The sequence below is a fragment of the Populus trichocarpa genome, chromosome 2, assembly GCF_000002775.5.
Source record: "Populus trichocarpa isolate Nisqually-1 chromosome 2, P.trichocarpa_v4.1, whole genome shotgun sequence".
Lineage (NCBI taxonomy): Eukaryota > Viridiplantae > Streptophyta > Magnoliopsida > Malpighiales > Salicaceae > Populus > Populus trichocarpa.
Window position 1 is genome coordinate 841,458 of NC_037286.2, and position 27,345 is coordinate 868,802.

Sequence of the window (27,345 nt, forward strand, 5' to 3'; positions counted from 1 at the left end):
ACTCAGTTAGTGAAAATGCCATCCTGGTGGGCTGTGGCATGGCTTAGATGGGCTCAAGCAATCACTACTCTCATTGGGCTGTACAATTTATGGGCTGGGTTTTAGTCGCTACCTGTGAAGACGGGCCCGTGATTATGACCATGAGAAAAAAAACTCTAATTTCTCGCCGAAAGAGATTCCAATTCATTTTCGCCCTTCCTTCACCAGCTAGCAGTCCAGCTCCTGCAGTTGCTCTCATGGCTTCCTCAAGCTCAGCAGGCAATGCAGCTCAAAACCCTAGAAAATCGTTAGGGTTAGTCGCAAATGCAATGAAACGCAAAGACAGCTTCATCCAGCTCTTTGCGATGACTGGGATTTTTCTCTTGAGCATCAGATCCCTAGGCCAAAAGTACCAAATCCACGACCTCCAGGAAGACACTATAGCTCTTAAAGAAGAGCAAAAAAACCTAACCGATCGCATGAAGAATATAAAGCGCAGCCTCCTTCACGAAGCCTCTCTTGATTCCTCTGGTCTCTTCGCTTCTCGCCTTCGCCTTCTCTTCGGCGAGGACCATTGAATGGAAATTCGTGGTCTATTTTGCCTGTGAGTTACTCTCTTTTTTTAAAAAAATTATTTGATTTTGAATTAATAAATTGTAAATGAACCTAAATGTTTCGTTTTAGTCATTGACGGTATCGTTTTTGAGTATTTCTATGATTATTTGTGGTTTAGGGTTTTAGGCTTTCTATGGTAGATGGTGTGGTTGACGGATCAGGATTTAATATTTTGGATATATGACTTCTGTTTGTGATTAATTGTCTTGGGATATCAGTAATTCTTCGAATGCTTGGCGCATTTTGTGCAAATAGGTAGTTATGGTGAGAGTCAGTTGTCATAGGGGGGAGATGACTGGTAGTTATTGGATTTAAGCCTTTCTGAGTGGTAAATCCTGGGATAATGGTATGCTTAATAGTTTTTAAAACTTGGTTTTATGAATTCAGGAGACAGTTTTTGAGTTGGTTTGAGTTAGCTTTGAGGTCTTGCTGACTTGAGTTGTTAGACGTTTTATTCTATGAAGTCGAGAAGGTGCTGTTTTGTGTTGTCTAATGAAAGCTTAGGATAGTGTCCTATATCTCATCATTCCATTGTCTCTGCAAATGATTTTTCAGATTACTATGTTTTGAGGAAAATAGAATTGGTGGTTTGGTTTCAAATTGAAGTGGTTTGGTTTCAAATTGAATGTGGAGCAGGTCATAGGGTTTCTGCAGTCCTGTGGTTTGTATTTTGGCACTTATGTTGTCCAAAACAAATGACAGTCTGCTATTTGTGGCAGAGGTTGCTGTCTTTTCGCATTTTAGAAACGTTTTTTTAATTTTTTTTAACTTTTTATTGTTTTCTTTGCTTTAAATTAATATTTTTTGGTATTTTCAGATCATTTTGATGCGCTAATGTCAAAAATATTTAAAAAAAATAAAAAAATATTATTTTAATGCATTTCCAAGTAAAGTACTTTGAAAAACAACCGCAACCGCACTCCAAACACGCTCTTAATCGGTTAGAAGTCTTTCTATTAATTATAATCATTTTTTTCAAACTGAATGCACGCATTCGCAATGAATCAGCTCATAATGTGATCGTTTGGTGTATTTAGTTTTGGTGTATTTAGTTTTTTTACAAGGATGATAATTTAATTCGAACTTGATAAATACCGATCTGATCTAAATAATTGAGTTTTTCATGGATAGTTGCATGGACAAGTATGGAATTTGTTAAACTCGACCTAGACCTAATCTAATCTATATATATATATATCCGCTCGTGTTTTGAATAATAAAAAATAGTAGTAAAATAAATATTCATGTTGATATTCAAAACCTGATAAGAATAACTAAATTTTTTACGTAATAGGTAATAAGTAAAGTATGAATATAAAAAATTTCGATCCAGAAAGCCCATTGCCATCTCTAGTTTTGGTAGATGCTACTACTTAGTTTAGGTGATAATTTTTATAGGATATGTAACTAAAATTTCCACGCTCCTAGATCTGATGCAAGGCATTAAAATGAGTAAATTTTGAGGAAGAGTTTGCTAATTGGAATGGAATATGAGCAAATTACATATTCAAATTGATAGATTTCTTTAACAGCTCATTTTGATTAAAGGTCGGGTCCACGCTCTGGAGCATATTTGTGCATGCACATGTACTGGTAGTTTGTTGGTAAATTTCTAAACATTATTTGGCTAATAAGTGTTTGGATTATTGGCATGGCTTTGATTTTTAGAGATCAGCAATGATCATTACTTCTTGTCTGATGCAAGGCATTAAACAAATTTAGCTCAAAGATGCGACTGTTCCTTTACAGGCAGATAACACATTATTAAGATCCCTAGCCGTACTCCCTTTTTTTTTTTTTATGACTCTGACCGACCGACTGGACTGACTGACTGACTGCATTTATTGAAAGAATAGAGGAAATTTTGAAATCTCACCTGTTCAAATTTTGACAGTTTGCCATTTGTATGTTAGAATGTATTTATCTTAAAACTAGCTTCAAATACTGAAATTCAAATGTCTGTTGCTAGCAGAAATCTCATACTAACTGTCTAGCAGCATAGAAAAAGCAATCCAAATAAGATTAGCAAGGACCAGGAGAGTGGGCACCCTTGTCCTTTCGCGTCGGGTTAAAGGATAATGGTAAAGGTGTCACCTTGAAAACGTGGGTTGATATGTTGGGTCCTGTTAATCAAAACCAAAAGAGTGAGGCCAATAATAGCTGTTGGGAACCATTCAATAGTCATTGTGCGTCTCAAATCTTGCTTTAATAAAGGTGTAGTCTCGTTGAGAGTTGATGTATGTAGAAAAATTCAATCCCTCTATTACGGGAGATTTGAACTTCAACGTGCTTTATTCTTACAAGAGAATTCCTAGCAGAATCATCTAGAAATGCTAATTCTTGAAGATGAAAGCTAATAGAACGTTGTTGAATTTTCAAGACAGTATGCTGCCGTTGGTGCGTAAAGTCAGTAAAGATGTCATTTGGCCATCAATTGTGAGATTTGTCATTATATTTTAGATTGATCCCGCAGGTTTTCATGAAAGGATTTGCTGGCTTGTAGCTGCAGATATCACGCCTGAGATAAGGGGAAAGATCCCAAGGCAAGTGACAATTTTCTGGTCATATCATCTGGGCCGGAGTTTTATCACACATTTGCTAGGAAAACAACAGATGTGGCAATTCTAGGACCCATCTCATGACTTGGAAAGAGAAAAAAGAAAAGAAAAAAAGAGGCCTGATCTAATTAGACAAAACAGTGGTTGATTGGGTGTTTGACCAGATTACCAAATAGGTCTGCCATGTCACAAAATACAGCCGAGTAACCGTTTGGAGCTCGAGTAATTTTCACTTTGGCACAGAAATAATGGTTGTGCATGTAGCGCATGCGTAATCTTTAGATCACGTATGTAGTAAATACATGATCTATAGGAGGTGCATGTGCTACTACATGCGCAACAACTGGTAGTATATATAGTAAATACACAACAACTAGTAGTCTACATGCACTATCTATTAAAATCCCAACCCCCTACTTGTCTCAATTATTTTTGCTCCCTGCTCAGCAAAAACACAGTTTCACATGATCATAAAAATAGCAACTATAGTTCAAGCCAACAGATTCGTCTAATTTACATAGCTGATAAATTTATAATTAAAAAAACTTAATCTCAACACTAAAATAATTCATTGCAATAAACAATATTAATTCAATATAAATTAATTAAATTATATAGTTAAACATATAACAAATTAACACGTTAATGAGCTTGCATCATCAGAATCGCATGTCATCGTCTAGCATAATAAGCATTATCATTATTCTCTATTGCATTGTTCAAATACTGTGTCTCTCCAACCTTGTCAAGTGTAGAATGACATAACGAGAATAAAGTATTGAAAATATTGTGCATAATATCGTTGGTAGCATCATGAATTGCGGTCACATCTCTCCGACCCTCATGTATTAAAAAACTCAAGATATTAGAAAAGATTATATTATTATTTATAAGATATAAATAAGAATTTTATTATATATTAAAAAAAACTAATCCATCATACCGAAAGCTTAAAGAGAGAGAAATATGAGGTTTGTTGTGGGGAAAGGGAGAGAAATGGTTTTTTTGTGGTGGAGAGAGAGATCACCCTGCTTGAGTTGGGAGCGGTGTCGGAGGAGGAGGGAGAGGCGGGGAAGTAATTAATTGGGTGGTCGTGATGTATGCATGATCATCCGTTTTTATACTAGAATGAGAAATATTTTCTCAACTTTGGTAGTTTAGGAAATAAATTGATCTGTACATGGACCTCCATCTTGCATGTGCTTCATCTTCTCAAATATGACTACTCCTTGCCAGAAGTCAGAGCCATAATTGCATGTGTTATTACACCCCAGGTTGAAAAAAGGTGCTGTTTATCTTTTTTTAATCTTCAAGTAAGTCCAGGTTGCATTCACATTGCTTTTTATTTGTTGGTAATCATGCAGGTCCACGCACCTAATCTGTAGCCAACCATACTAGTTGATTACCGCACTGACTGCATCACAGAAGATCACTGCTATCATCTGTTTTTAAAGCCAGTAACAGTATTTTTTTCCTAAACCAGGTTCCTAAGCCATCGTAGCCATGGAATCAGACAGGCACAATAAACACAACGCAACAAATACGACATTGATTAATTCGAAGGTAGCTAGCAAAGATAAGAGGAAACATTAGTGTGAGCATAGAAAGAGGGCCCTTTTCTTGTTTTTGTTTTTGGTTTATCACTAGAAATCACTCAAAATAAAATAAAAAAAATAATGCTTGAAGGATGTAACAAGAGAACCCTAAACCCAGCCTAATCCAAGGCTTGGACGAATTAATCTAATTGACATGTTTTAACCCAAAATACTATCGTTTTAAGATTAAAAAAGTTAAAATGATATTGACTGGAGTTTTTTTTTTTAAATCAAACTGAATTTTAAGTCTTATTGCAGGTTTACTTACTGGTTACACTAAATTCATATTTAGTTTAGTTTAAATTTTGATTCAGGCCAGTAGATCACTCACTGAGTTGATACTAGGGTTTAATAAATCCGGTTAAAACCTACTCGCATGGAAGCCTCCTGAGCGTCGCGCCAAAACAAACCCACCCACACTGCGACCCAACCTCCCTCCAAAACCCATGTGGGGGACAAATCACACTCATTAAACCTGATCTTTCAAAAACTACTACCATATGATAATGAGCAGACCCCACCACCGACACTGATTTTCCTTTTCTTTTTTCGCAAATTGGCTCTCCCACAATTTTCCCTCTCATTTCCTTTTCTTTTGTTTACGGCTCGCCATTCACACCACATGCTCTGTACCGCACTTAAATATTGCGCCATCCCTCGTCATTTACAGCCTACTTCCCCAGAAACTAACCCCACTCCCTCCTCCTTAAAGTCTTCCTCTCTTTCACACTCTTCTTTCCATATTCAGCTCGACTCCGAAAACAGGCAGACGAAAGAAGTCTTAATAACACCTTGTCCTTTGGCTCCAAAATGCCGCTCAACTTAGCGGGAAAAACTGCAGTACTCTGCACATTTTTGTGTGTCTCAGTTTCTATTATTTCCAGTGTTAAAGCTGAAGATCCTTACAGGTTCTTCGACTGGAATGTTACTTATGGTTTCATCTACCCTCTTGGTGTTCGTCAACAGGTTTGTCCAAATCTCCTTGATTTTATTGCCGTTTCTTTTGATCTGTAATGGGCTTAAGTTTGTTCCAAAGTTAACTGCTACTGATTTGGTAACAGGGTATTCTCATCAATGGACAATTCCCAGGACCTGACATTCACTCTGTGACTAATGACAACCTTATTATCAATGTCTATAACAGCTTAGATGAGCCTTTCCTCCTCTCTTGGTAAGATCTCTCTCCTTTTCCCTTTCTGTAAAGATTATTTGCTGCTCTTTTGTTGCTTCCTGCATTGAAAAGACCAAATCTACCTAGTCAGTCCCTCTTTCTTTGCAATGCTATACAAAGCTACATCTGTAATTCTAGGATGTCCATTTTCATTTTATATTGTAAGAATGTCAGATTGTCATGGCTTTGATTCACATTGCCATTTCTCTGTTCTCTGTAGTGTTTTTACTTTTCTCTCTCTCTGGTCCTTTTGAACTTGTCTGAATCAGTGATTGCTGGTGGGAGCATCCATATAGCACGATGACTTCTAGATCTAACTTATGGATTGAATTGAAGTCACCCTTTTGGAACTTTCCGCGCTATTAGCGCTGTAATTTGCGCCAAGAAATGACTCTAAACTGAGTTTGAACTCCAATGCTACATACAAGCAATTGATAAAGAACCAAAGTTTGTGATTTATAGCTTCACATGTCTGTCATTATTAGAGAATCAAGGCTGTGATTAGTTTATCTTAGATGACAGCGACCTTTCCATGAGTGAGCAATATAGCCAACAGCTACTGTTATTTGATAACCTACCTGATTTTAGATAACTCACTGAGTGGTCAATTTTATATTTAGCTGTCATCCACCGGATAAGTTACAGGATACGATAGAGTCCCACTAGGTTTGCAATGTGAACTTTTGCCATGCCCTGTTGAAGGATAGGATAGAGTCTCATCAGGGTTTATTTTAAAAGTTTTTTTAAAAAAATATAAATTTTATTTAATTTTTTACTTCAAATGAATTGTTTTTTTGATCATTATTATTTTAATATATTTCTAAACAAAAAATACTTTAAAAAACAATCACAACTATATTTATTTATTTTTTCTTCAAATTAAGTGTTTTTAGATCATCATTATTATTATTATTATTTTGATGTATTGATATTAAAAATAATTTTTAAAAATAAAAAATATTATTTTAATATATTTCTAAACATAAAATACTTTAAAAAACAATTACAACTATTCTCTCCATCTCATGCAATGAGTACTTTGCCATGCCCTAGCTGGCCTGTGCAAAAAGTAATCTTTTACTTTATTTCAAAGATCTGTATTGGTTTCCCAGAATTAATGCAGGTGAATTTAGAATGTGATCAACTTATTAATTACATCTCAGACATTTTACTAAGACAACCATCCCATGATGGGCTGCAGAGCCTGCTTCATAATGTAGACAGCTAACACATTTATTAGCATGCACCAAGAGAAGCATGTTCTCAATTATATGATGCTGAGCCAATGTGTTGACCCCAGTTATGCAGTAACTTTGTTTGAGCTCTGTAGTTATGAATGGTAGATCTACTGCTTATGCTTGTTTTGTGACTGTAAAAATAGGAATGGAATTCAACAGAGGAGAAACTCATTTGAGGATGGTGTCATTGGGACCACGTGCCCGATTCCTCCGGGAAAGAACTTTACATATATTCTCCAGGTCAAGGATCAGATAGGAAGTTTCTACTACTTCCCATCTCTTGGATTCCACAAGGCTGCTGGTGGTTTTGGAGGAATCAGAATCCTCAGTCGGCCTCGAATCCCCGTTCCTTTCGATGATCCTGCTGGTGACTACACCATTCTTATTGGAGATTGGTACCTGTCCAACCACACGGTAAGTATCAACCCCAGCAACACACTTTTTTTTACTAGTTAAATATAACTTAGTCCGGAAATTTAGCAAATATAAATAATTAGTCCTCATGATTTTTGAAATTATTATTTAATCCCCATGTTTTTATATTTATTTATTACATGATCCTTTTCGTCCATTTCCTTTTTTTTTTCATTGTGGTTTGATATTTTATTTCAAGAAATAGAAAGGGTAAGAAAATGAAGCAGCAGATAGGATGAAAGTTTGAGTACATGGTCAATATTAGTCAAAAAATTATTTAATTATTTTTTAAGACTACATAAATTAATTAAAATACTGCTAAAGGTGTTTTCAGTTTAGATTCTAGAATGTTGCCTGCCTCTCTTCAAATTTGGAGGGATACAGCTTCGTGGAAGCTAGTTGGCTTTGCGTTTGTGTCGGCAACTATATAAGTAGGGTATGCTGGTGCAATATTCTGTACATGTACTGTTACCTACTGTCGTTTAGACAGCTGGGCCTCTGTTCATGACAAAAAATATCGAAAAGTGCACTGTTCAAGAACACGTGTGCTATCTGTCCAAAAAATATCGAAAAGTGCACTGTTCAAGAACACATGTGCTATCTGTCAAACAAAGATCAGAAAGGAACACATTCGCTCGCCGAGAGCTAGCAGAGCCGGAGAACATGGACTTTTTTCTTTTTTTGGGTTTCTAGCGTCCTAGAAAAGAAATATGATAAAATAATACAACATAAAAAATATTTTTTAAAAATAATATAATTTAAATAGTAGCAAATGAAATCTTTGATTTGCAAGTCGTAATCGTGATTTGTGATTTTTTAGTTTACTTTTTTTTGGTATCTTCTAACTTGTTTTGTTGATTTTTTTTTTAATGGTATCGTGTCATTATTGAATTTTCAATGTGTTTATATGGTTATTATTTGTTTTTTTTTTCCTCTCCTTTCTCCTCGCAAGTTGTGAAGAGAGGAGAGAGAAAAAAATAAAAAAAATAAAAAAAGGCTCACTTATTTCTGTGCTGCTTATAGATATTTTTTTAATAATACTGATATTCTTGCAAGATCTTTTTATTATTATTATTATTATTTTTCTCACACACCTGTCCTTATTAAATCTCGTGTTTTTTAAATTTTGCAATTTGAAAAAGCGGCAGCACTTATGACTATGACATCTATGTCTCTATATTATATTTTTAAATAATTTGTTTTATGTTATTTTATCAAGTTTCTTTTTAGCACCCTGGAGTAAAAAAAAAAAAAAAATACTCGAGAACATGCACTAGATTTCTTCATTGGTAAGTGTGCCCACCGAAAACTGTGTTGCTTTTGTCACCAATGTCTTCAGCTGGGCATTGACTGTGTTTTCCCTAGAAACCCTACATGCCCGATAAATCAAATCTGAATCCCAGCTGTCTGTAGACTATTTAGTTGCTTTTTTAGAAAGTCCAGCGACACATGGGCCATGAGGTTTTCCTAGCCATGCATATGCTTCCACATTAGTTGCTTTCAGCATGGGCCGCCATACGTTTGTTGCAAATCAAGTAAAGCCCATTAAATCTCATGGCTGGGATCCGTGTTCTTAAACATGGACTGAAAACCCAGTACCTAGTTTGAGCTGTGTTTTAACAACATAAACACCTAAATGATTTAAGGAAAACTTGTAATAAACAATTTCATTTAACTTTTTTTTAAAAAAAGATATTGAAACAATATTGTTTTGTGCCTGAATTAATCTGTGAATCCATGATTCAAGCTTTTAAGTTATTTATTGGACTGGGTTTAATAACTTTTTTTGGGATTAACAAGTCAAGTTCAGTGGAATTTAATTAAATAAGTCTACGTGTAGTTTGAATTTTTTGATTTTTTTGTTACTCAGAAAATAAAATTATTAATGCATTAAAGTAGAAATAATAATTTATATGTTTGTGTTTGCACAGGACTTGAAGGCTGTATTGGACGGGGGCAGGAAGCTACCATTCCCTGATGGAATCCTCATCAATGGTCGTGGACGCAATGGCTATTATCTTACTGTTGAACAAGGTAGGCCTTCTGTCTACCAATCTCATGCAACTAAAAATTATAGCATAAACTACTTGACACCAAGAAGGGCAAGAAATATGACTACAAATCGATGGATGTTTTATTGTTCAATTATACTAATGTGACTGCTTGACCTATCTGCTACAGGAAAAACTTACAGGTTGAGAATATCAAATGTTGGGTTGCAAAATTCCCTTAACTTCAGGATCCAAAACCACAAAATGAAGTTGGTCGAAGTGGAAGGAACGCACACTCTCCAAACTACCTACTCGTCTCTCGACGTTCATGTTGGCCAGTCTTATTCTGTTCTATTTACTGCTGACCAACCTGGCCAAGACTATTATATTGTGGTTACTTCACGGTTCACCTCTACAGTTCTCAACACCACTGGTATTCTACATTATAGCAACTCTGCTGGTGCAGTCTCTGGCCCATTCCCTGGTGGACCAACCATCGAAGTTGACTGGTCACTAAACCAGGCTCGCTCTATCAGGTATATTTTAATCCCTCCCAACAATATGCTATTTGAGCCCAGTCTAAAACTGTTCCTTCTATATCTCTGATTATATGTGCTCATTTCAGGACTAATCTTACTGCAAGTGGACCAAGGCCAAATCCACAAGGCTCATACCACTATGGAATGATCAACACTACCAGAACTATCATAGTGGCAAATTCGGCTGGTCAAGTCAATGGCAATCAGAGATATGGAGTCAATAGCGTGTCCTTTATCGCACCAGACACTCCCATGAAGATTGCAGACTACTTCAAAATTCAGGGAGTTTTCAAGGAGAACGGCATAACCGACAGACCTTATGGTGGAGGGTTGTACCTGGACACAGCAGTTTTGACCGTTCCTTATAGAGCATATGTGGAAATTGTATTCCAAAACGATGAGGACATTTTGCAGAGCTGGCATCTTGATGGGTACAGTTTCTTTGTTGTCGGGTAAGTACATGATTCACATTTTCTTTACTAGGACTGCATTGATCAGCGGAGGCGAGAAAATTCTTGTGAAATTAATTAATCGAAACATTTCCTTTTCAAATTCTGTAATGCAGCATGGATGGTGGACAGTGGACAACAGCTAGCAGGGACCAGTACAATCTTCGCGACGCAGTTGCTAGATGCACTACTCAGGTAAGATTGAAATCTCATCGTTTCCCTGATTAGATCATTCTGCTTCTATAATCAAAGAGATGGACTTAAAACTTAAATTGAAAGTGAGAATAACGATTGGACGTTTTACTTGGATGGTGAGTGCAGGTGTATCCCAAAGCATGGACTGCTATATATATTCCACTCGACAATGTGGGGATGTGGAACTTGAGGACAGAATTTTGGGCACGTCAATATCTTGGACAACAATTTTACTTGCGAGTTTATACTGATTCAACTTCACTCAGAGACGAATTCCCTATTCCAAAGAATGCACTTCTTTGTGGTAGGGCAAGTGGTCGACGCACCCGACCTCTGTAAGCTAGTGCATCACCGAAGGAGCCACCAATTCAGCCGGGAAGTATGCCTAGTTTTTGAGGATAAGAAGTAGAGCCTTGCATCTCATCTTTGCATGTGGGTGCTTTACTTAGGCTAAGTATTGAATGAGAAGATTGTACGAATAGAATTCCTAATGATCTCAGCTCGAGGTCACATTCTTTTCCATTGATGATTGTATTTTCTTCTATATTAATTAAGTTTTTATACATTATTTATAGTCATATAAAGCCAGCTAATTCTCGAAGCTGGCTTGGGTAATTAATGTTTGTATCATGCAGTATATCAGTTCACTTATAATAGTGTTTGATCTCTTCTCTAATCCCTTTATGTTTTGATGATTTTCTTCGTTTCTTTTAAATGCACAGGAAGTTTGTGAAGCATTATTATGATAATTTTCTTATAGTGCACGCAATTAATTCAAATAGAACAGTGCTGAAGTAATTTACAATCATTTTCATTTGACAGCATTGTAAAAGACAAGAAAACCTGTATTCCTACCCCCCAAAACAGAAATAATCCCTTGAAACTTTTCTTTTTTTTTAAAAAAAAATGGATTTCTAGAAACTTAGTTCTTCTCGAGTTAACTTGTAAATTAAACATGTTTTTCAATTAATATATCTGACCTAACCTAACAGCTTCAAAAGGCTAGTGACGAACAGAAGATTAGAATCCACGAAACAGAACATGCTCTGTAAGTAACGCAAGTTTGTTCATAGTTTATTTGTTGATAATTTGGAGTTTTTTAACGCACTAGATGGTGGTGTTAATGTTTTTGTGATGCTAGGAAGAAAGAATAGAGCTGAGACTTGAGACGGATTTAAGGATCAAAATACATTAATTAATCAGGTTGATTGAGAATGACGAGAAATTTTATAATGTCTAACGAATAATTAATAATATCTTATTGGTTATTTTTTATAATCTATTTTAAAGAAATTAAGAGATGCAATTAGGATAGAAAAATTCTAGGTAGATATATTTTTATTATTAATAATAAGTCATGAATTTTATATTTTTTTTTGTATTTGTTTTTTTTAAGTGGCTTGTAATTTATTGTAAAGTTATCAAACCCAGTACGATCCATGACCTAACCTAAAATCTAGGTTACGGGTGAGTAGGTTAACCCAAGTTGACTTGGATCAATTCTAAATGACATCATTTCAAGAATTCTTTAAAAAAAAAAATTAAAACAATGTTAACTTGATTTTTTTTTTTAAATCAAACTAAATCTTGATCAGATCAACCAGGTCACACAAGATAAATTCTTTTCTAGTTTAATTTGAAATCTAGCCTAAGCCACGAGTTAAGTCATCGTGTCATCAAGTTTACCATCAAACCTTGAAAATTTTGTGCCATATTATCAATCTTACTATACACAATACTAGTTAACTTGAATTCAAAATTTTCTACTTCTTTGATCACCAAGGTGCTAGAAAAGAAAGCTCAATTTGACAATTGCGTTGAGCCCCACCTTGAAATAATTTCTATTGTGACTTTTCCTTAACATTTCATTGCCATTATATTTTTTTATTAACTTGGATTAAGGTCACTTTTCTTAAGTTTGTCATTTTTTTTTTTTGCTTCAATTCAAGATTTTATTTGTAAAGCTGGATCTAGAGATAAACTCAAGATAAAACTTGATTCATAATTCAGGAAGGTTGATTTTTTTTTTAAAAAAAATCAAACCAACATCATTTTAATTAAATTTTTTAAAAAAAACAAGTTTATGGGTTGAGGGCCGAGTTTTGACTGGGTCAAGCTTAGGTCAATCAAGTCAGATGATCAACTTGGATTTTTGACCAAGTCAACAATTTTTTTTCTTTTATTTTTTTCAACCTGAATTGGTCTAGACCCTGAATCGATCCACCAGACTAGCTCAGGTTTTACAACTATGATCATACGTATTCCAACTTCTAGCTTTGGGAGTAATGACGATACATTAATGGGATTATTCTACACCTAAATTGTCACGACCTGAATTTTGAATTTGTGACCGACAACGCAGGAGGGTGCCTTGACGACACCTTACATACGCTAAGTTTCAAACATAATTATCATAAAACATGTTATACAAAATTCATGGCATTTTATAAACTTTCAAAATATTCTTAAAAACCAATTAATCAATAGACTCCGATAACATATAAGGTTTGTGACCCCGATAACTGGCTAAGGATCAACCGCCACAGGTTGGTATATCTCTCACTAACTAAGTATATAAACTACCATATGCACATAAATTAACTACTCTCCGTGAGTATGGAGTTTCTGACAAGTATCACGATATCCAAACATAACACACACACACACATAAATAAACAAATGAATAATGTACCGAATAGAATTAAATCAACAGAATGTGAATACAAATTCAAGAAACTGATGAGTGCTCAAAAAATAAATCAACATATATAGATATTCAAGAATGTCCTTTGTATCCATCACATGATCAACATCATAAATTATTTATATTACATGCATATTAAAAATTATCCCACTCACTGGAAAAATAAAAGCAAAAGATAAACAGATGTAGAATTGGAGATTATCGAAAATCATTAAGAGGAACGTCAGTAAAATCTATGACGAATACATAAAATACTAACAACTCGAAGTAAATAACATAAAATATTTCAACTATAATATTAGAGACCAAAACATAATTATAAAACCAAAATAGATCCACTTGATCAATTTCGAATATCTCCCAAACTAATCGAATTGGAAAAAGAATTGATTGACCCATGTTGTTCGATCAATTGGTTGATTAAAATTGACTAACCGATCAACCAAGACTATCAGTCTAACCAATCAACTAAAATTGATCACCCAGTCGACCGAGACCATCTATCCAACTTGTCGATCGGTTGGTTAAGATTTCAAAATCCTAATCCGCGGGTCTTCCAAACTGCAAATCTTAAAAAAACGAGCATATTCCTCAAAAACCCTAAAATACATAGTATTTGTTTGCACATCTGTCTGGTGTCTTCATGCATCCCAGGCTTTATTTGATACCAATCCAATTAATCTTGTTCCTTTTTGCATGTTGAGGATTCTCGCGTCCAATATCGCACGGGTTGTGCACACTCGGATTTGCAGTTAGGGCAATCATCAAATGGATCTGCAGAGGAGATGCAAACATCGTCAAGAACATATCAGGCCGGTTCCTCTTGCACGCGTACCCTGGCGAAACTGTGATAACTGAAATGTGGCTTGAAGGGTTGAGGTAAAACTGCGTGTTCTGCCATAACCAATATTGTTTATGCAGCACCGAATACAAGTGTTCCTTTCACTCAAGTTAATGGAATTGGTTCTGCAGGATCATATATCAGGCAAAAGTGAAAGAAAGAAACCAGGCAGTGCTTTCTGGTTTTGTAGACCTCCATCGTTTAACCTCGTCACTATAAATTCATTCGATACACATTGAATGGGTTGTTTACTTTTTTGGAGATTGATCTAAGCAATCGTTGTTATACGTTGCTGTGGGGAGATAAACAATGTATCAAATAAAAGTTTCTCTCAACTCGTTCTGGTTTGAGACATGAACTAGCAGCCTCATTTTGCATTGACGTCTCATTCTTTTTCCAGCGAGCCGATTTATCAGTACCTTCTATTCTTCATGGTGACCTGACGCAACGTATAGCGTTCATAGAATTTAGGGTTCTCAGGACCTAAGATTATAGCTCTAAAACAGTAGAAAAATAAATAAAGAAAACTAATATTTTTTGAAAAGTTTGTAATTCAATAATCTAATAAAAAAAAATAACACACCAACTGATCCATAACACGTTTCACGTCATGCCTCAGCAACATTTTCTTCAAAGCCTTGCCATAGCCATGTACGATGAAACTCTTGTCCGCTAGAATACACAGTTGCTGTCTGTATTATTGAATAGAAAGGTGATGATGCTATAAGCACAAAATTATTGGCGTTAGGCACACCGATTGCTCGCCATACATTCTCTATGTTGCTGGTAAATTCATAACATCTTTAACTAGTCTTTAACGAATATTTGGCTAAAAGGCTCTCCTCCCTTTTCCCATTGAAGAATGAAAATTGAGCAGATCGCGCTGGAAGCTCTCAGTATTTTCTCTTGCATTTATGCGCCCAGGGAAAATAATTGAAACCATACCCCGGAGATGCATAATTCTCTTTCCAAATACCATCCTAATAGATCTTGCCTTGGACTGTTTAGTTTCGTAGTGATAAATGAAACTAGGAGGTAGAACACTTCAGATTGAGGTAGATTAGTAATTTAAGAATAATAGCCCAGAATTGTATGCCCTCTTTAGGTCGGTAATTTATTGATCTAGAACCAAATCCAAATTAGATTTTATTTACATTGATTAAATCAAACTCGGTTAAACTAGATAAAACCTGATAGATCAATATAAAGAATTTTGTTTTTTTTTTTTAAATAAATTATCCAAAACGATATGTGAAATTGACCTGGTAAACTGACCTTAACATGGGTAAGACGGACAACCATGCTTAGAGGCCCGTGGAAGGTAATTCTCAAGCTTGTATCTAGTAAAGGAGCTCTAATGATGCTCGAATCACAGCACTTATATCAAAGAATCTGCTCACGGGGTCGGACGTACACATCCAAGATATGAAATCAATTTATCATGTCATCTACTGTTGCAGCTCGAGAAAGCTTTTATTACAGTCTCATAACGTTATATGGCGAATACCTTATTCATGGAAATGAATCAATGATGCCTAGGTTTCTTTGAGAAATTTGGTTTTTTTATATTCGATGGCTTGGTTGTCATAGCCATAGACCGGCACTGCTTCCATTTATGGTTTAGTTCAACACTGCTATGCTGATGCTATTTTCCTTAATATTCAACTTCCTGGAGTTGTAGTTGTAGTAATATTTCTTCGCTGTCCGGCAGCATTGTATCAATTCTAAGAAGCAGAGCAGAGACACTACAACTTGATGTCACCACCGACATGAAGATGAACTGTTTTTTGGCTCAATAAGATTCTTGTCTATATTTAGAGGTTTTGAATTGCTTATTTTCAGCTTTGCAGATTATAGACACAATCAACTGTGGTCAAATTCAATTTGGGAAAAGAAACTCAAACAATGGGAAACAAGGTCATCCAATTCCAGCGGATATTTTCTATCTGTTGAATGCATATTCTCCTTCATTCAAGTCTGGTCTTACTCATTCCAAGAAGCGCCAAGCATCCTTGCCATGAAGCTATACCTATCAGCAGCTTCATCAATCTGTGGAACGAGAGCTGAATGTTAATAACTGGTAAGGGGGAGGTATAGGACCCAAAATTTAATGCAATAATTACCAGTTTTTGAGTTGGGCGTCCAGCTCCATGTCCAGCCTTACACTCAATGCGACCAATTATCGGATTTGTCTGAGGACTCTTCTCCAAGCTCGTGCACAAAATATATTGCATGGTCTGAAGAAAAAAGTTGGACGAATTTTCAGAAGGGGAGTAAAGTGAAAGCAGATGCAACCAAGTTGATAAGATATATGGCAACCCTAACTTAATGAAAAGTTACTATTTGAGAACTCACAGCCAACAGCTTCAGAGAGTGTAATGGCACAACTCGATCATCATGATCAGCAGTCAATATCATGGTAGGTGGGTACTGTGAAGGTTGTTCAGGATGTTGTTCCCATGGTCTGCGAACATTATGCAGCGGCGAGTACCTGAGAAAGGAAAACATTAAAGTCAACAAAATGGTGTCCGGATGTCATCTGAGACTTTTCACTGCAAGACTAAAGAATACTGATGATGCCAAGTAGATAACTTACCCAAAAAAAATGTTCAGTGACAACCAACAAACTCTAAGATGCTATAATGCAATTTCAACTCGAGAAGAAGCTCATGACATCTAAAGAAGAAGGCTTATGAGCTCAAAAACCATATTCTCAAATTACCATTGTCGGAGTTGCTTAATGAATGAGATTAGAGGCTAGCAGTTTCATAGAGATGGTAGTAAGAACGTCGGCAATCATCAACATCTTGGCAATGCACTTTAAAGAAGTTGGGAATCAAATTGGCTAAGATATAGTTTAAATTAATGGCCAAGCAAGAAGATCTATTTTGTGCTGCAATTGATGGTTTTTAAATGCCAGACAATTGTTATGGATCTAACCTTGCAGTGTCGGACCCAGACTTTTGAACCAAACTGTTAACAAGGCTTTTAGAATAAAAAGATGTCACTAGATTCTTATACTAAATTCAACTCACTTGATTAGCCAACCAAACTCTTCCTTCTTGTCTGAACAGCCATAGTCAGAAGTCCATGCATGACCTAAAGAACAAAGTTCAGCAAAAAATCAATATAAAAATGATGGTTATTACTTATTAGTGCCATAGGAAATCAGCTACCTATAGTGAACTTGTGAAATCGCAGCATGTCCATAACACCAACACGAGCCAGAGCACAACCAAACAGATCAGGTCGCTGCCACACACAATTTAATAAACACACTTAATACAACTATATTAGAAGATGAAAACAAAAAACCCAATCAAACAAATGAATCAGCTTTCCACCTGATTTATGCAAGCCCCAACAAGAAGCCCACCATTGCTGCCTCCTTCGATGCACAACTTCTTTGGTTGGGTATAGCCAGCAGATACAAGATATTCAGAAACAGAAATGAAGTCATCAAAGCAATTCTGCTTTCTGGCAAGTGAGCCTGCTTTATGCCATTCCTCACCATATTCTCCGCCGCCACGAATGTTTGCAATGCAGAAGACAGCACCTAAATGCCTAGTCAGTACAGTACGACTGACACTAAACGATGGTGTAAGACTAATGTTAAATCCCCCATACCCATATAACAAACATGGGTGTGACCCATCCAACTTTATATTCTTCTTGGCAACAATAAACGTTGGTATCTTGGTATCATCCTTGCTAGTCACAAAAAGCTGGTATCAAAGAAACCAGTCAAATAGGAACCAAAGACAAACATTACAAGGAGAGGGCAGATGATGAATATGTTAAATTTAATTTTGAGGAAAAAGATATCACTTAAGTTCCACCAGAAAAAGGAAATGAGAGAGAGAGCACCAACTAAATAGAACAGTATAGAAAAAGCATCAATTAAATATCCCGCCCTGGGGACACTAGTAAAAGAGAAAAAAGATCATTCCTAGAGATCATTTTGCAATTTAAACTTGAATCGATCTACTCAAAACACTACTTAATGCTACAAAAATGTAAGCAGCAAATACTCACCTGATCCACATGGAACTCTGTACGATCAAATCCTGGCACACTAATTTCACGAAATATCTTCAAATCTGGAACACCAGTGTCTAAATTGCATTGATATATTATACGGGGGGTGAGAAAACTGGTAAACTCAATAAATACTGTACTATCCTTTCGCTGTGCAGATATCCCAGTAACTGAACCAATGTCAATCGGTAATTGATGCAGTAGAGATCCTGTTTTCAAATCCCTTATTTGTAGAACATGCTTCACATCACTCAAGTAACTGACAATCATTTTATCACCATCAACAGCATATGCTGATTCCAGGACATCCTTTTCAGATTCTGGGATAACATCTATCCAGCTACTAGGCTCCTTCAAATCTACCCGGACTATTTTATATTTAGGGGCATCTTTATTAGTCAAAAAAGTAAACGATGTGCCATCATTTGCAATCTCATGATACCGTGCATCAAAGTTATCAATAAGCTTAGTAAATGGGAGCAGGCTTTTTCCTCCCTTGAAACCTTCAAGGCCATCAGAAAATGCAGACATATCACAGTGGTATACTTTGTTGACAGGATCGCAGCCCTCACCAATATATAAGAGAAGATACTGCAGAATAACATATAAAATGATGTCAACTTGAAAGAACTTCAAACAGAAATGCATTCCACATTCTATTCATGTGCCATAAAAGAAAAAAATAAAGTTAGTCAGAAAACAAATACATATATAAACATTCACAATATACTTTTCCATCATCTGTCACATCAGCTCCAAACGCATATTTGGGGTTTTCAGGATCTCTCCAGCATAGTATATCTTCGGATTGATTCTTTCCCATGAAATGATAGTATAGCTCATTATAAAGATTAGAATTAGTCTCTGTCCCAGCATCTAAGTTTTCTCCCTCTCTGCATAATAAATTCAATTTTATTCAGTCAATATATAACGTAAGACATCATCTGCTAATATTGCTCATACAATTCCTAATTCAAAACGATTTGACGGATTCATCCTTCATGCATCTCACATTACACCCAGATAACCGAATGCATAACTAGAATACAACCCGAACACTCTTTCTAATCAATTAGAGTTCCCCGAGTATAACTTGAGACTTTCATGTCTAAACCAGCAACATTCTCCAAACATTTACCCCCCAACTTGTTACAGTCAAGCAGCATTTTACTTGAAATGTCAAGGCCATACGAAATGATTACATACTTGGGAGTCGGATAACGGCCATAGAAGAACCCTTTGCTATCATGAGTCCACTTAATACTGGTAAACTTAACCTGCATCATCAAATATCATACAAAACAAAAAGCTCATAGCAACAACCAACACAACCAAAATCAAAATTGATCTCAGAAATGAAACAAATTCTCACCCAATTTAAAGTATCAGCCTCAACTATCTTATCCTCGATGCGCATAACTTTAATCGTAACCCAATCACTCCCGCTCTTACTAATCCCATAAGCCAAGTACTTAGCATCCTCGCTAGCCGAAATCGTATAGCTATTCAATGACACCGTCCCATCCTCACTTAGCTCATTTGGATCCAGCAAAACCTCTGCCTCTCCCTCTAAACTATCCTGTAACCAACCCCAGAACATCAGCACCAATAATTTCCCAAAAAAAATTAAAAAATCATAAAAAAATCGAACTCTAGCTCGTAAAACCTGCACATAGAGGACGTCTTGAGCCTGAAGCCCAGTATTATGAAAGTAAAAATACTTGTTCCCTCGCTTAGACGGCGCATCATATCGCGGGTGATCGAATAACTTGGTGATTGTTTCACGAAGTTTTTCTCTCGTATCGCATGCCTTTAACACTGATTCTGTCAATTTTACTTGCTCCTGAACAAACTCTTTTACCTCCTCTGCATCAGGATCTTCAAGCCTGCCAAGCCAAATACACCAATTAATTTCTCATGCGTTCAGCTTTGCTTTTTGCTCATAATGGATTTGAATTTTCGGCAAGAGTTTAATTACCATCGATAAGGATCTGCGATTTTTACACCATGGTAATCGTCAATTACAGTGTCGTCTCGGCGAACGATTGGATACTGTAAAGGCTTGTCGAGTGCTGAGATCGTAGCCATGGTCTTGGTCTTGGTCTTGACGAGGAAATACTTCGGGACTGGAGAGGTTTGTTTTTCGCGGTTGTAGTTTGGTAAAGTGGAGTACAGAATAGGAGGGGAGGGGTGTTTTTAACGTGTCTATGAACCCGGACCGGCTTTACGAGTCAATCCAATGATCCGAGACTTAGCTCCTGTTTAGCATTGTTTTCCAAATAAGGATTAGGTAAAAAAATTTAAAAAACATATTTAAATTTTTTTTTATATTTTTAAATAATTTTAATATTAAAATAATTTTTTAAAAAATATATATATTATTTTAATATATTTCCAAATAAAAATTATTTTAAAAAATAACCATTACTATACTTTCTATTTTTATAGCATATAGAACAAGTTAATATTAAATATTAAAAATGGATACTAATTAACCTTTTTAAGACTTTATTGATTTAACAATATTAATTTTTAAATATTAAATAAACTAAAATAAAGCTATTTTAGTCTATCATTAAAAAAATAAGATAAGAATTGAATGTTCATAAGATGATGCAATGATTTGGAATTCAAATCCAAAATCAAATCGAACAATTGTACTCCTTCGAGTATAATATTGCTCTCGATTATAAAGTGACTCTAGAACGTGTTTGACATTGTGATAGTGGTTACTTTTTAAATAGCTTTTCGTGCTGAAATACATGCTAATGATTTTTTTTTATTTTTTAAAAATCATTTTTGACATCAGCACATCAAAACGATCCAAAAAGTACAAACCGCACTCAATTTTAACAAAAAAAAATTGAAATTTGATCAAACGCAGGTTCAACCGCAGAGCCAAACAAGCTAAAGAATCTAAGAGAAGTGCTTTTTGTGGATGGAAAGCGTCATATGATACTTCTTAATTTCTTCATGTTAAAGTTCACAAACATATGAAATATTGGAAATAATGAAATCCGGTAACCAAACATGCAGTTGATTGGTTACAAGGTTTTAGATTATGGGATTCAACAATGTCGTTTCGTGCATAAAATATTGAGTTTGAGCCCTTTAATGTTGATTTGACTTCGAGTTATTCTGTTTGTTTTTATATTTTAAAAATATTTTTGAAAAAATTTAAAAAAAATTTATTTTTTTATTTACTTTAAATTTAAAATTTAAAATTCATTAATGTTGTTTTTTATCTATAAAAAGATAAATATTTAATTGGTAGTTTTTTTTATCATTTTGAACATGATTAACATATAATTGTCATATGTGAGATAAATGTCAAAAGAATTTATTATAACATGTTAATTACAATAGTTCAAATCACGTTAAAAATAATGACAATCAGTTTAGTAATTTATCAACAATTGAATAAACTTTTAATTTATTTTTATGTTCTTTTAAAATAGATATGTAATTTTTTAATACCATTAAACATATTTGTAAAGCTCAGATCGATAAATCATATAACATCATTAAATATAGTTGTAAAATTTGGACCAATCAGATAAATTAATTTGAGATTTATTTGATTTGGAACTTGAATTTTTTTAAATAAAAAAAATTGATTGATACAAACATAACCTGAAAATCTATGAGTTAATGAATAATTTTTGCAAAAACTAAGCATGAAAAAACTATCCATCAACTCATAGAGGTTTTTTTAAAAAAAATATCTTATCAGAAATGATGATTTCTTTTGATTTTATTAAAAAAAAAAAAAAATTGGGTTCAACCTCCCAATTGATACCCGGGTCTTGCCTTGAATACCGTTTAACGCCTATGCTCCTAAATTGATTGGTTTTCAAATGCAAAATTAATTTAAATTTTTCCTGAAAATAAGAAGCGGTCCCGTCCCGTCCCGTCCCGTCTATAAAGGGAGAAAGTAACTTTCCCTAGATTTTTCTCTCGAAAAAACATGGCAACATAATAGAGCAGAAATGTCGTCTGAATAGACCGAACTCCACAAAATCCCCGAAGCGCCCAGCCTTTTCAAACCAAACGGCAACGTAAGAATGGCGTAACCATGTTCTCATTCCATCGCCACGCAATTCTCACCCATCGCCCCCCACACTGCCCCCTAATAAAAGGAACCCCTCTCTTATTCTTCACTTCAAGTAACTCGACACCAACCTCTCGAAGTAAACCTCTTCAACTCCGAAGTCTCTCCTCGTCAAGAACAAGACCAATGGGTTCCCTCTCAGCTCTTAGCCTACCATTACAGTATCCAACCGCTCGCCGAGACGACTCTGTAATTGATGATTACCATGGTGTAAAAATCGCTGATCCTTATAGATGGTAATTAACTCAAGATCATTCTCATTGCTTAAATATTTAATCCACTTCAACGGGAAGACCTGCGTTTGACCGGACTCTAGAGCTTCACCTAGTCTCGGTGCAAAAGCTGGCCCGAGAATAGTAAAAATAATTGAATGCTCTAAATGTTAATGTATGTTTGGTGTTTTTTTGGCTTGGCAGGCTTGAAGATCCTGATGCAGAGGAGGTAAAAGAGTTTGTTCAGGAGCAAGTTACATTGACTGAATCAGTATTAAAGACATGCGATACAAGAGAAAGACTTCGTGAAAAAATCACTAAGTTATTTGATCACCCACGATATTATGTGCCGTTTAAGCGAGGGAACAAGTTTTTTTACTTTCATAATACCGGGCTTCAGGCTCAAGACGTCCTCTATGTGCAGGTTTTACGAGCTACAGTTCGAGTTTTTTATGGCATTGTTTTTGTTTTTTAAAGATTGGTGCTGATGTTTTTGTCCTGATTGGTTACAGGATTGTTTAGAGGGAGAGCCAGAGGTTTTACTTGATCCTAATGGATTTAGTGAGGATGGGACAGTGTCGTTGAATACCCTTTCGATCAGTGAGGATGCTAAGTACTTGGCATATGGACTTAGTACAAGTGGGAGTGATTGGATTACAATTAAAGTTATGCATGTTGAGGAAAAGATAGTTGAGGCTGATACTGTAAATTGGGTGAGACTTTGTTTCAATCTTAAGATATATTTTGGCTTTGGTTTGTGCTGGTGGCTATGAGATTGTTTTTAACGTTATTCGATGGTGCAGGTTAAGTTTACCAGTATTGGTTGGACACATGACAGCAAGGGGTTTTTCTATAGCCGATACCCGGCTCCCAAGTATGTATTCAGTGTGCGTGTCATTTACTTTCTAGGAATTTTAAGAGGGAATCCACCTATCCTATTCTAATTAAGTAGAGGGTGTAGCTGATTTAGGCAACTTTGAGAAATGTTTCACAGAGTGTAATTGATTAGAATGGATAACTGTATTGAGTTTCAGTTATTTGGGTGTAAGGTGAGGTGAATGGAGAGTAAATGGATTGAATGATTTTGAATTGGTGATTGTGTTGAATCTTGTTACTTCTTGAGTGATGGAATTGAGTTTATCATGCAGAGAGGGAGAAAACTTGGACGCCGGGACAGAGACTCATGCGAATCTTTATCATGAGCTATACCATCACTTTGTGGGTACGGATCAATCTGAAGATATACTATGCTGGAGAGATTCTGAAAACCCTAAATACATGTTTGGAGCTGGTGTGACAGATGATGGAAAGGTATATTGTGAATGTTCATATATGTACTAGTTTTCTCGGTTATTTGCTTTATTTTTGTCGATTGAGAAGAATGAAGAAAGCACTCATGTGTTGTTCTGCAGTATCTTCTCCTATATATTACGGAGAATTGTGATCCAGTCAACAAAGTATACTACTGTGACATGTCTGCATTTTCTGATGGCCTTGAAGGTTTCAAGGGAGGAAAAAGCCTGCTCCCATTTATTAAACTTATTGATAACTTTGATGCCCAGTACCAACACATAGCAAATGATGACACTGTATTTACTTTCTTGACTAATAAAGATGCCCCCAAATATAAAGTAGTCCGGGTTGATTTGAAGGAGCCAGGTAGTTGGATTGATGTTGTTCCAGAATATGGAAAAGATGTCCTCGAATCAGCATGTGCTGTTAATGGTGATAAAATGATTGTCAGTTACTTGAGAGATGTGAAGTATGTCTTACAGATAAGGGATTTGAATACAGGATCTCTGCTGCATCAACTACCGATTGACATTGGTTCGGTTACAGGGATTTCTGCACGGCGCAAGGATAGTACAGTGTTTATAGGGTTCACTAGCTTTCTCACCCCTGGTATAATATATCAATGCAATTTAGACACTGGGGTTCCTGATATGAAGATATTTCGTGAAATTACTGTGCCTGGATTCGATCGCACAGAGTTCCAAGTGAATCAGGTGACTATGTTTTCTGTTTGCATTTTCCTACCATTAAATAGTGTTCAGATATCACCACCAGATCAATTTAAAGTATTTCTTTAGGAATAATCTCGACTGGGTTCTTTGATTCCAGGTTTTTGTGCCTAGCAAGGATGGTACCAAGATACCAATGTTTATTGTGGCCAAGAAGAATATAAAGTTGGATGGATCGCACCCATGTTTGTTATACGCCTATGGTGGATTTAACATTAGTCTTACACCATCGTTTAGTATCAGTCGTACTGTACTGACTAGGCATTTAGGTGCTGTCTTCTGCATTGCAAACATTCGTGGCGGCGGAGAATATGGTGAGGAATGGCATAAAGCAGGCTCACTTGCCAGAAAGCAGAATTGCTTTGATGACTTCATTTCTGCTTCTGAGTATCTTGTAACTGCTGGTTACACCCAACCAAAGAAGTTGTGTATTGAAGGTGGAAGCAACGGTGGGCTTCTTATCGGTGCTTGCATAAATCAGGTAGGAAGTTGATCACTTTGCCTGATTGTAACGTCGCCATTTATTATAGCTGTATTCATTGTGCTATTACATTGTCTGTGCAGCGACCTGATCTTTTTGGTTGTGCTCTGGCTCATGTTGGTGTTATGGACATGCTGCGATTCCACAAGTTTACCATAGGTAGCTGGCATCCTTGGGCTCTAACAATGATCATTTTCCGTCTCGGTTCTTACTAATTTTTTTCTATAGGTCATGCTTGGACTTCTGACTTCGGCTGCTCAGACAAGAAGGAAGAGTTCGGTTGGCTAATCAAGTGAGTTGAATTTAGTATCAGAATCTAGCGGAACCTTCTTATGCCAACGCCAACGCCCCTGTTCCTAGTCTGGAGTAGTGATCTGATGACATTTGGACACTGCTTTTGTTGTTTGACCTTCATGTTTTCCTTGCTCAGGTACTCGCCATTGCATAATGTCCGCAGACCATGGGAGCAACATCCTGAACAACCCTCTCAGTACCCATCGACGATGCTACTGACTGCTGATCATGACGACCGAGTTGTGCCGTTACACTCACTGAAGTTATTGGCTGTAAGTCCTCAAGACCGATTGTTCTTTGAGTTGGCTCTTGCATCATTAATTCGGTTTTGTAAAGGCATCAGGATATTCTGTTCAGTCAATAATTTAGTTGGCCGAAAAGGTTATTACATTGTTTGTGCTCCTTCTCTCAAAATGTGTCCATCTTGTTCCCCCAGACCATGCAACATATTTTGTGCACGAGCTTGAAGAAAAGCCCCCAGACCAATCCAATAATCGGCCGCATTGATTGTAAAGCTGGACATGGAGCTGGACGGCCAACTCAAAAATTGGTATTTGTTACATTAAATTTGAGGCCCTAATTATATCACCTCCTTATCACAAATTGCTGACTTTCGGCTCTTGTTCCGCAGATTGATCAAGCAGCTGATAGGTATAGCTTCATGGCAAAGATGGTGGGCGCTTCTTGGAATCAGTAGGATCTAGAGATAAAAATGGATATTCAATAATTTGGTTTATCTGTGTATTTATATCATATTTATTACTTATCAAATAAAAATATTAAATATTTATATATTATTAATCAAGTTTTGAATATTCATATAAATATATATTATCCAACTATTATTTACTATTCAATAAAAAATAAAATGATAATATGTATGTATATACATTAAAAAAAAAACATAGCTATATTTTAATTTCGCCTTAAATTGCCATCCTAACAACAAAAAAAACATTTGAAAGATGGAAAACATTTAACTACCTTCGACGATCCCGTTGTTTCAGTGGAAAGGACAAATAGCAAATAATTTTGTCCAATTGCAAAATTACATTATTACAGTTATATAAAAAAACACAGAAGATGTCTTATAATCATAGTTGGGATTGGGGATTTGTTGACATCATTACTGTACATTAATTTTTTTTTTATTAATAATATGGATGTTTAGGTTAGTTTATGCGTACCTCGACTAATCTCATAGGTCCTAAAGTTAACAATCATGTAAATTTACCGTGATCCTTTGATTTGTGAAACTCAAACTAATGATCTCTATAAAACAAATCCAGAATCTGACCAGTTAAATTACAATTCTTATTATTTTATTAAATTTATTATTGCCAGACAGATCACCCACCCATTTTCCCATTTTGCTTTTTTATCATTGCCATTGCCAGCATCCCTGTTTCGTTGCCACAAATTGCTAAAGCTCTGTGGGATTGAAAGCTGTTTCAGAGGATTGCTTATGAACCGACATTAGATTGCTCATCCAGGAACCAACAAAGCTCGGATGATTTTGTGGCGAAATCATTTGAGAATTAGTTTGACAGTTCACTTGTGTATCACAAAGCTCAGCATTTCAAGGTTTTGGTGGTCGGCGTGTTTGATATAATGAGCACTGATATTAAACCCTGCTCGGTTTACCCAAGGTTCATATCTTTAAAATTATAAGGTTAATCTTGATTAATATTTAAAATGGTCTAAATATACCCATTAATATATAATAAAAAATATATATAAATTTTGCCAACCTAGCTAATTTGTCATCATTTTTAGGGGTATTTAGAATGGTAAGAAAAATTACTTTTTAAAAAAACTTTATTTGAAAATATATTAAAATAATATTAATTTAAAATAAAATTAACAAAATGATAGTACACCTACATCCACTGTGCCAAA

At 35.7% G+C, this 27,345-nt stretch overlaps 4 protein-coding genes across 9 annotated transcripts; 3 read left to right on the plus strand and 1 right to left on the minus strand.

Annotated features, from left to right (window-relative positions):
* The first annotated feature begins 9 nt into the window (after positions 1-9).
* LOC7474586 (uncharacterized) lies at positions 10-4,840 on the plus strand. Of its 5 annotated transcripts, none has more exons than XM_024595507.2 (2): positions 10-583; positions 4,636-4,840. In XM_024595507.2, exon 1 carries the CDS (start codon positions 48-50, stop codon positions 555-557), a length of 510 nt encoding a protein of 169 aa, XP_024451275.2. In that variant the 5' UTR covers positions 10-47; the 3' UTR covers positions 558-583; positions 4,636-4,840. The 5 variants fall into 5 exon arrangements, with proteins under 5 accessions (XP_024451275.2, XP_024451276.2, XP_024451278.2 ...); XM_024595508.2 differs by lacking the exon at positions 4,636-4,840 and adding an exon at positions 3,068-3,867; XM_024595510.2 differs by lacking the exon at positions 4,636-4,840 and adding an exon at positions 2,567-3,024.
* A 506-nt stretch (positions 4,841-5,346) lies between these two features.
* Positions 5,347-11,420, plus strand: LOC7496885 (L-ascorbate oxidase homolog). Its single transcript, XM_002300633.4, has 8 exons — positions 5,347-5,713; positions 5,809-5,918; positions 7,300-7,570; positions 9,502-9,604; positions 9,752-10,097; positions 10,187-10,552; positions 10,666-10,744; positions 10,871-11,420. Exons 1-8 carry the CDS (start codon positions 5,558-5,560, stop codon positions 11,081-11,083), a joined length of 1,644 nt encoding a protein of 547 aa, XP_002300669.1. The 5' UTR covers positions 5,347-5,557; the 3' UTR covers positions 11,084-11,420.
* Positions 11,421-16,059: 4,639 nt separating this feature from the next.
* LOC7496887 (uncharacterized) lies at positions 16,060-20,509 on the minus strand. Its single transcript, XM_002301896.4, has 12 exons — positions 20,306-20,509; positions 19,994-20,213; positions 19,700-19,906; positions 19,534-19,604; positions 19,058-19,220; positions 18,325-18,918; positions 17,634-18,014; positions 17,466-17,541; positions 17,325-17,388; positions 16,645-16,780; positions 16,413-16,526; positions 16,060-16,338 (listed from the first exon to the last, which is right to left on the minus strand). Exons 1-12 carry the CDS (start codon positions 20,413-20,415, stop codon positions 16,273-16,275), a joined length of 2,202 nt encoding a protein of 733 aa, XP_002301932.4. The 5' UTR covers positions 20,416-20,509; the 3' UTR covers positions 16,060-16,272.
* Positions 20,510-22,480: 1,971 nt separating this feature from the next.
* Positions 22,481-26,243, plus strand: LOC7489927 (uncharacterized). Of its 2 annotated transcripts, XM_002300635.4 has the most exons (12): positions 22,482-22,674; positions 22,855-23,074; positions 23,163-23,363; positions 23,454-23,524; positions 23,799-23,961; positions 24,063-24,656; positions 24,772-25,152; positions 25,236-25,311; positions 25,381-25,444; positions 25,583-25,718; positions 25,883-25,996; positions 26,078-26,243. In XM_002300635.4, exons 1-12 carry the CDS (start codon positions 22,565-22,567, stop codon positions 26,141-26,143), a joined length of 2,196 nt encoding a protein of 731 aa, XP_002300671.3. In that variant the 5' UTR covers positions 22,482-22,564; the 3' UTR covers positions 26,144-26,243. The 2 variants fall into 2 exon arrangements, with proteins under 2 accessions (XP_024450663.2, XP_002300671.3); XM_024594895.2 differs by lacking the exons at positions 25,236-25,311; positions 25,883-25,996; positions 26,078-26,243 and having other exon boundaries at positions 22,481-22,674.
* Positions 26,244-27,345: the final 1,102 nt, after the last annotated feature.

Bases quoted from the DNA above. Each gene is read 5' to 3' on its own strand.
- LOC7496887 (XM_002301896.4), bottom strand. From the start codon at position 20,415: ATGGCTACGATCTCAGCACTCGACAAGCCTTTACAGTATCCAATCGTT. The intron at 18,015-18,324 runs GTGAGTATTTGC...CTTTGATACCAG, and splicing joins CAGAGTTCCATGTGGATCAG to CTTTTTGTGACTAGCAAGGA. The intron at 16,781-17,324 runs GTGAGTTGAATT...TTCCTTTCTCAG, and splicing joins GAGTTTGGTTGGCTAATCAA to GTACTCGCCGCTGCATAATG.
- LOC7474586 (XM_024595507.2), top strand. From the start codon at position 48: ATGGGCTCAAGCAATCACTACTCTCATTGGGCTGTACAATTTATGGGC.
- LOC7496885 (XM_002300633.4), top strand. From the start codon at position 5,558: ATGCCGCTCAACTTAGCGGGAAAAACTGCAGTACTCTGCACATTTTTG. The intron at 5,714-5,808 runs GTTTGTCCAAAT...ATTTGGTAACAG, and splicing joins CTCTTGGTGTTCGTCAACAG to GGTATTCTCATCAATGGACA. The intron at 7,571-9,501 runs GTAAGTATCAAC...GTGTTTGCACAG, and splicing joins GGTACCTGTCCAACCACACG to GACTTGAAGGCTGTATTGGA.
- LOC7489927 (XM_002300635.4), top strand. From the start codon at position 22,565: ATGGGTTCCCTCTCAGCTCTTAGCCTACCATTACAGTATCCAACCGCT. The intron at 23,364-23,453 runs GTGAGACTTTGT...TCGATGGTGCAG, and splicing joins AGGCTGATACTGTAAATTGG to GTTAAGTTTACCAGTATTGG. The intron at 23,962-24,062 runs GTATATTGTGAA...GTTGTTCTGCAG, and splicing joins GTGTGACAGATGATGGAAAG to TATCTTCTCCTATATATTAC.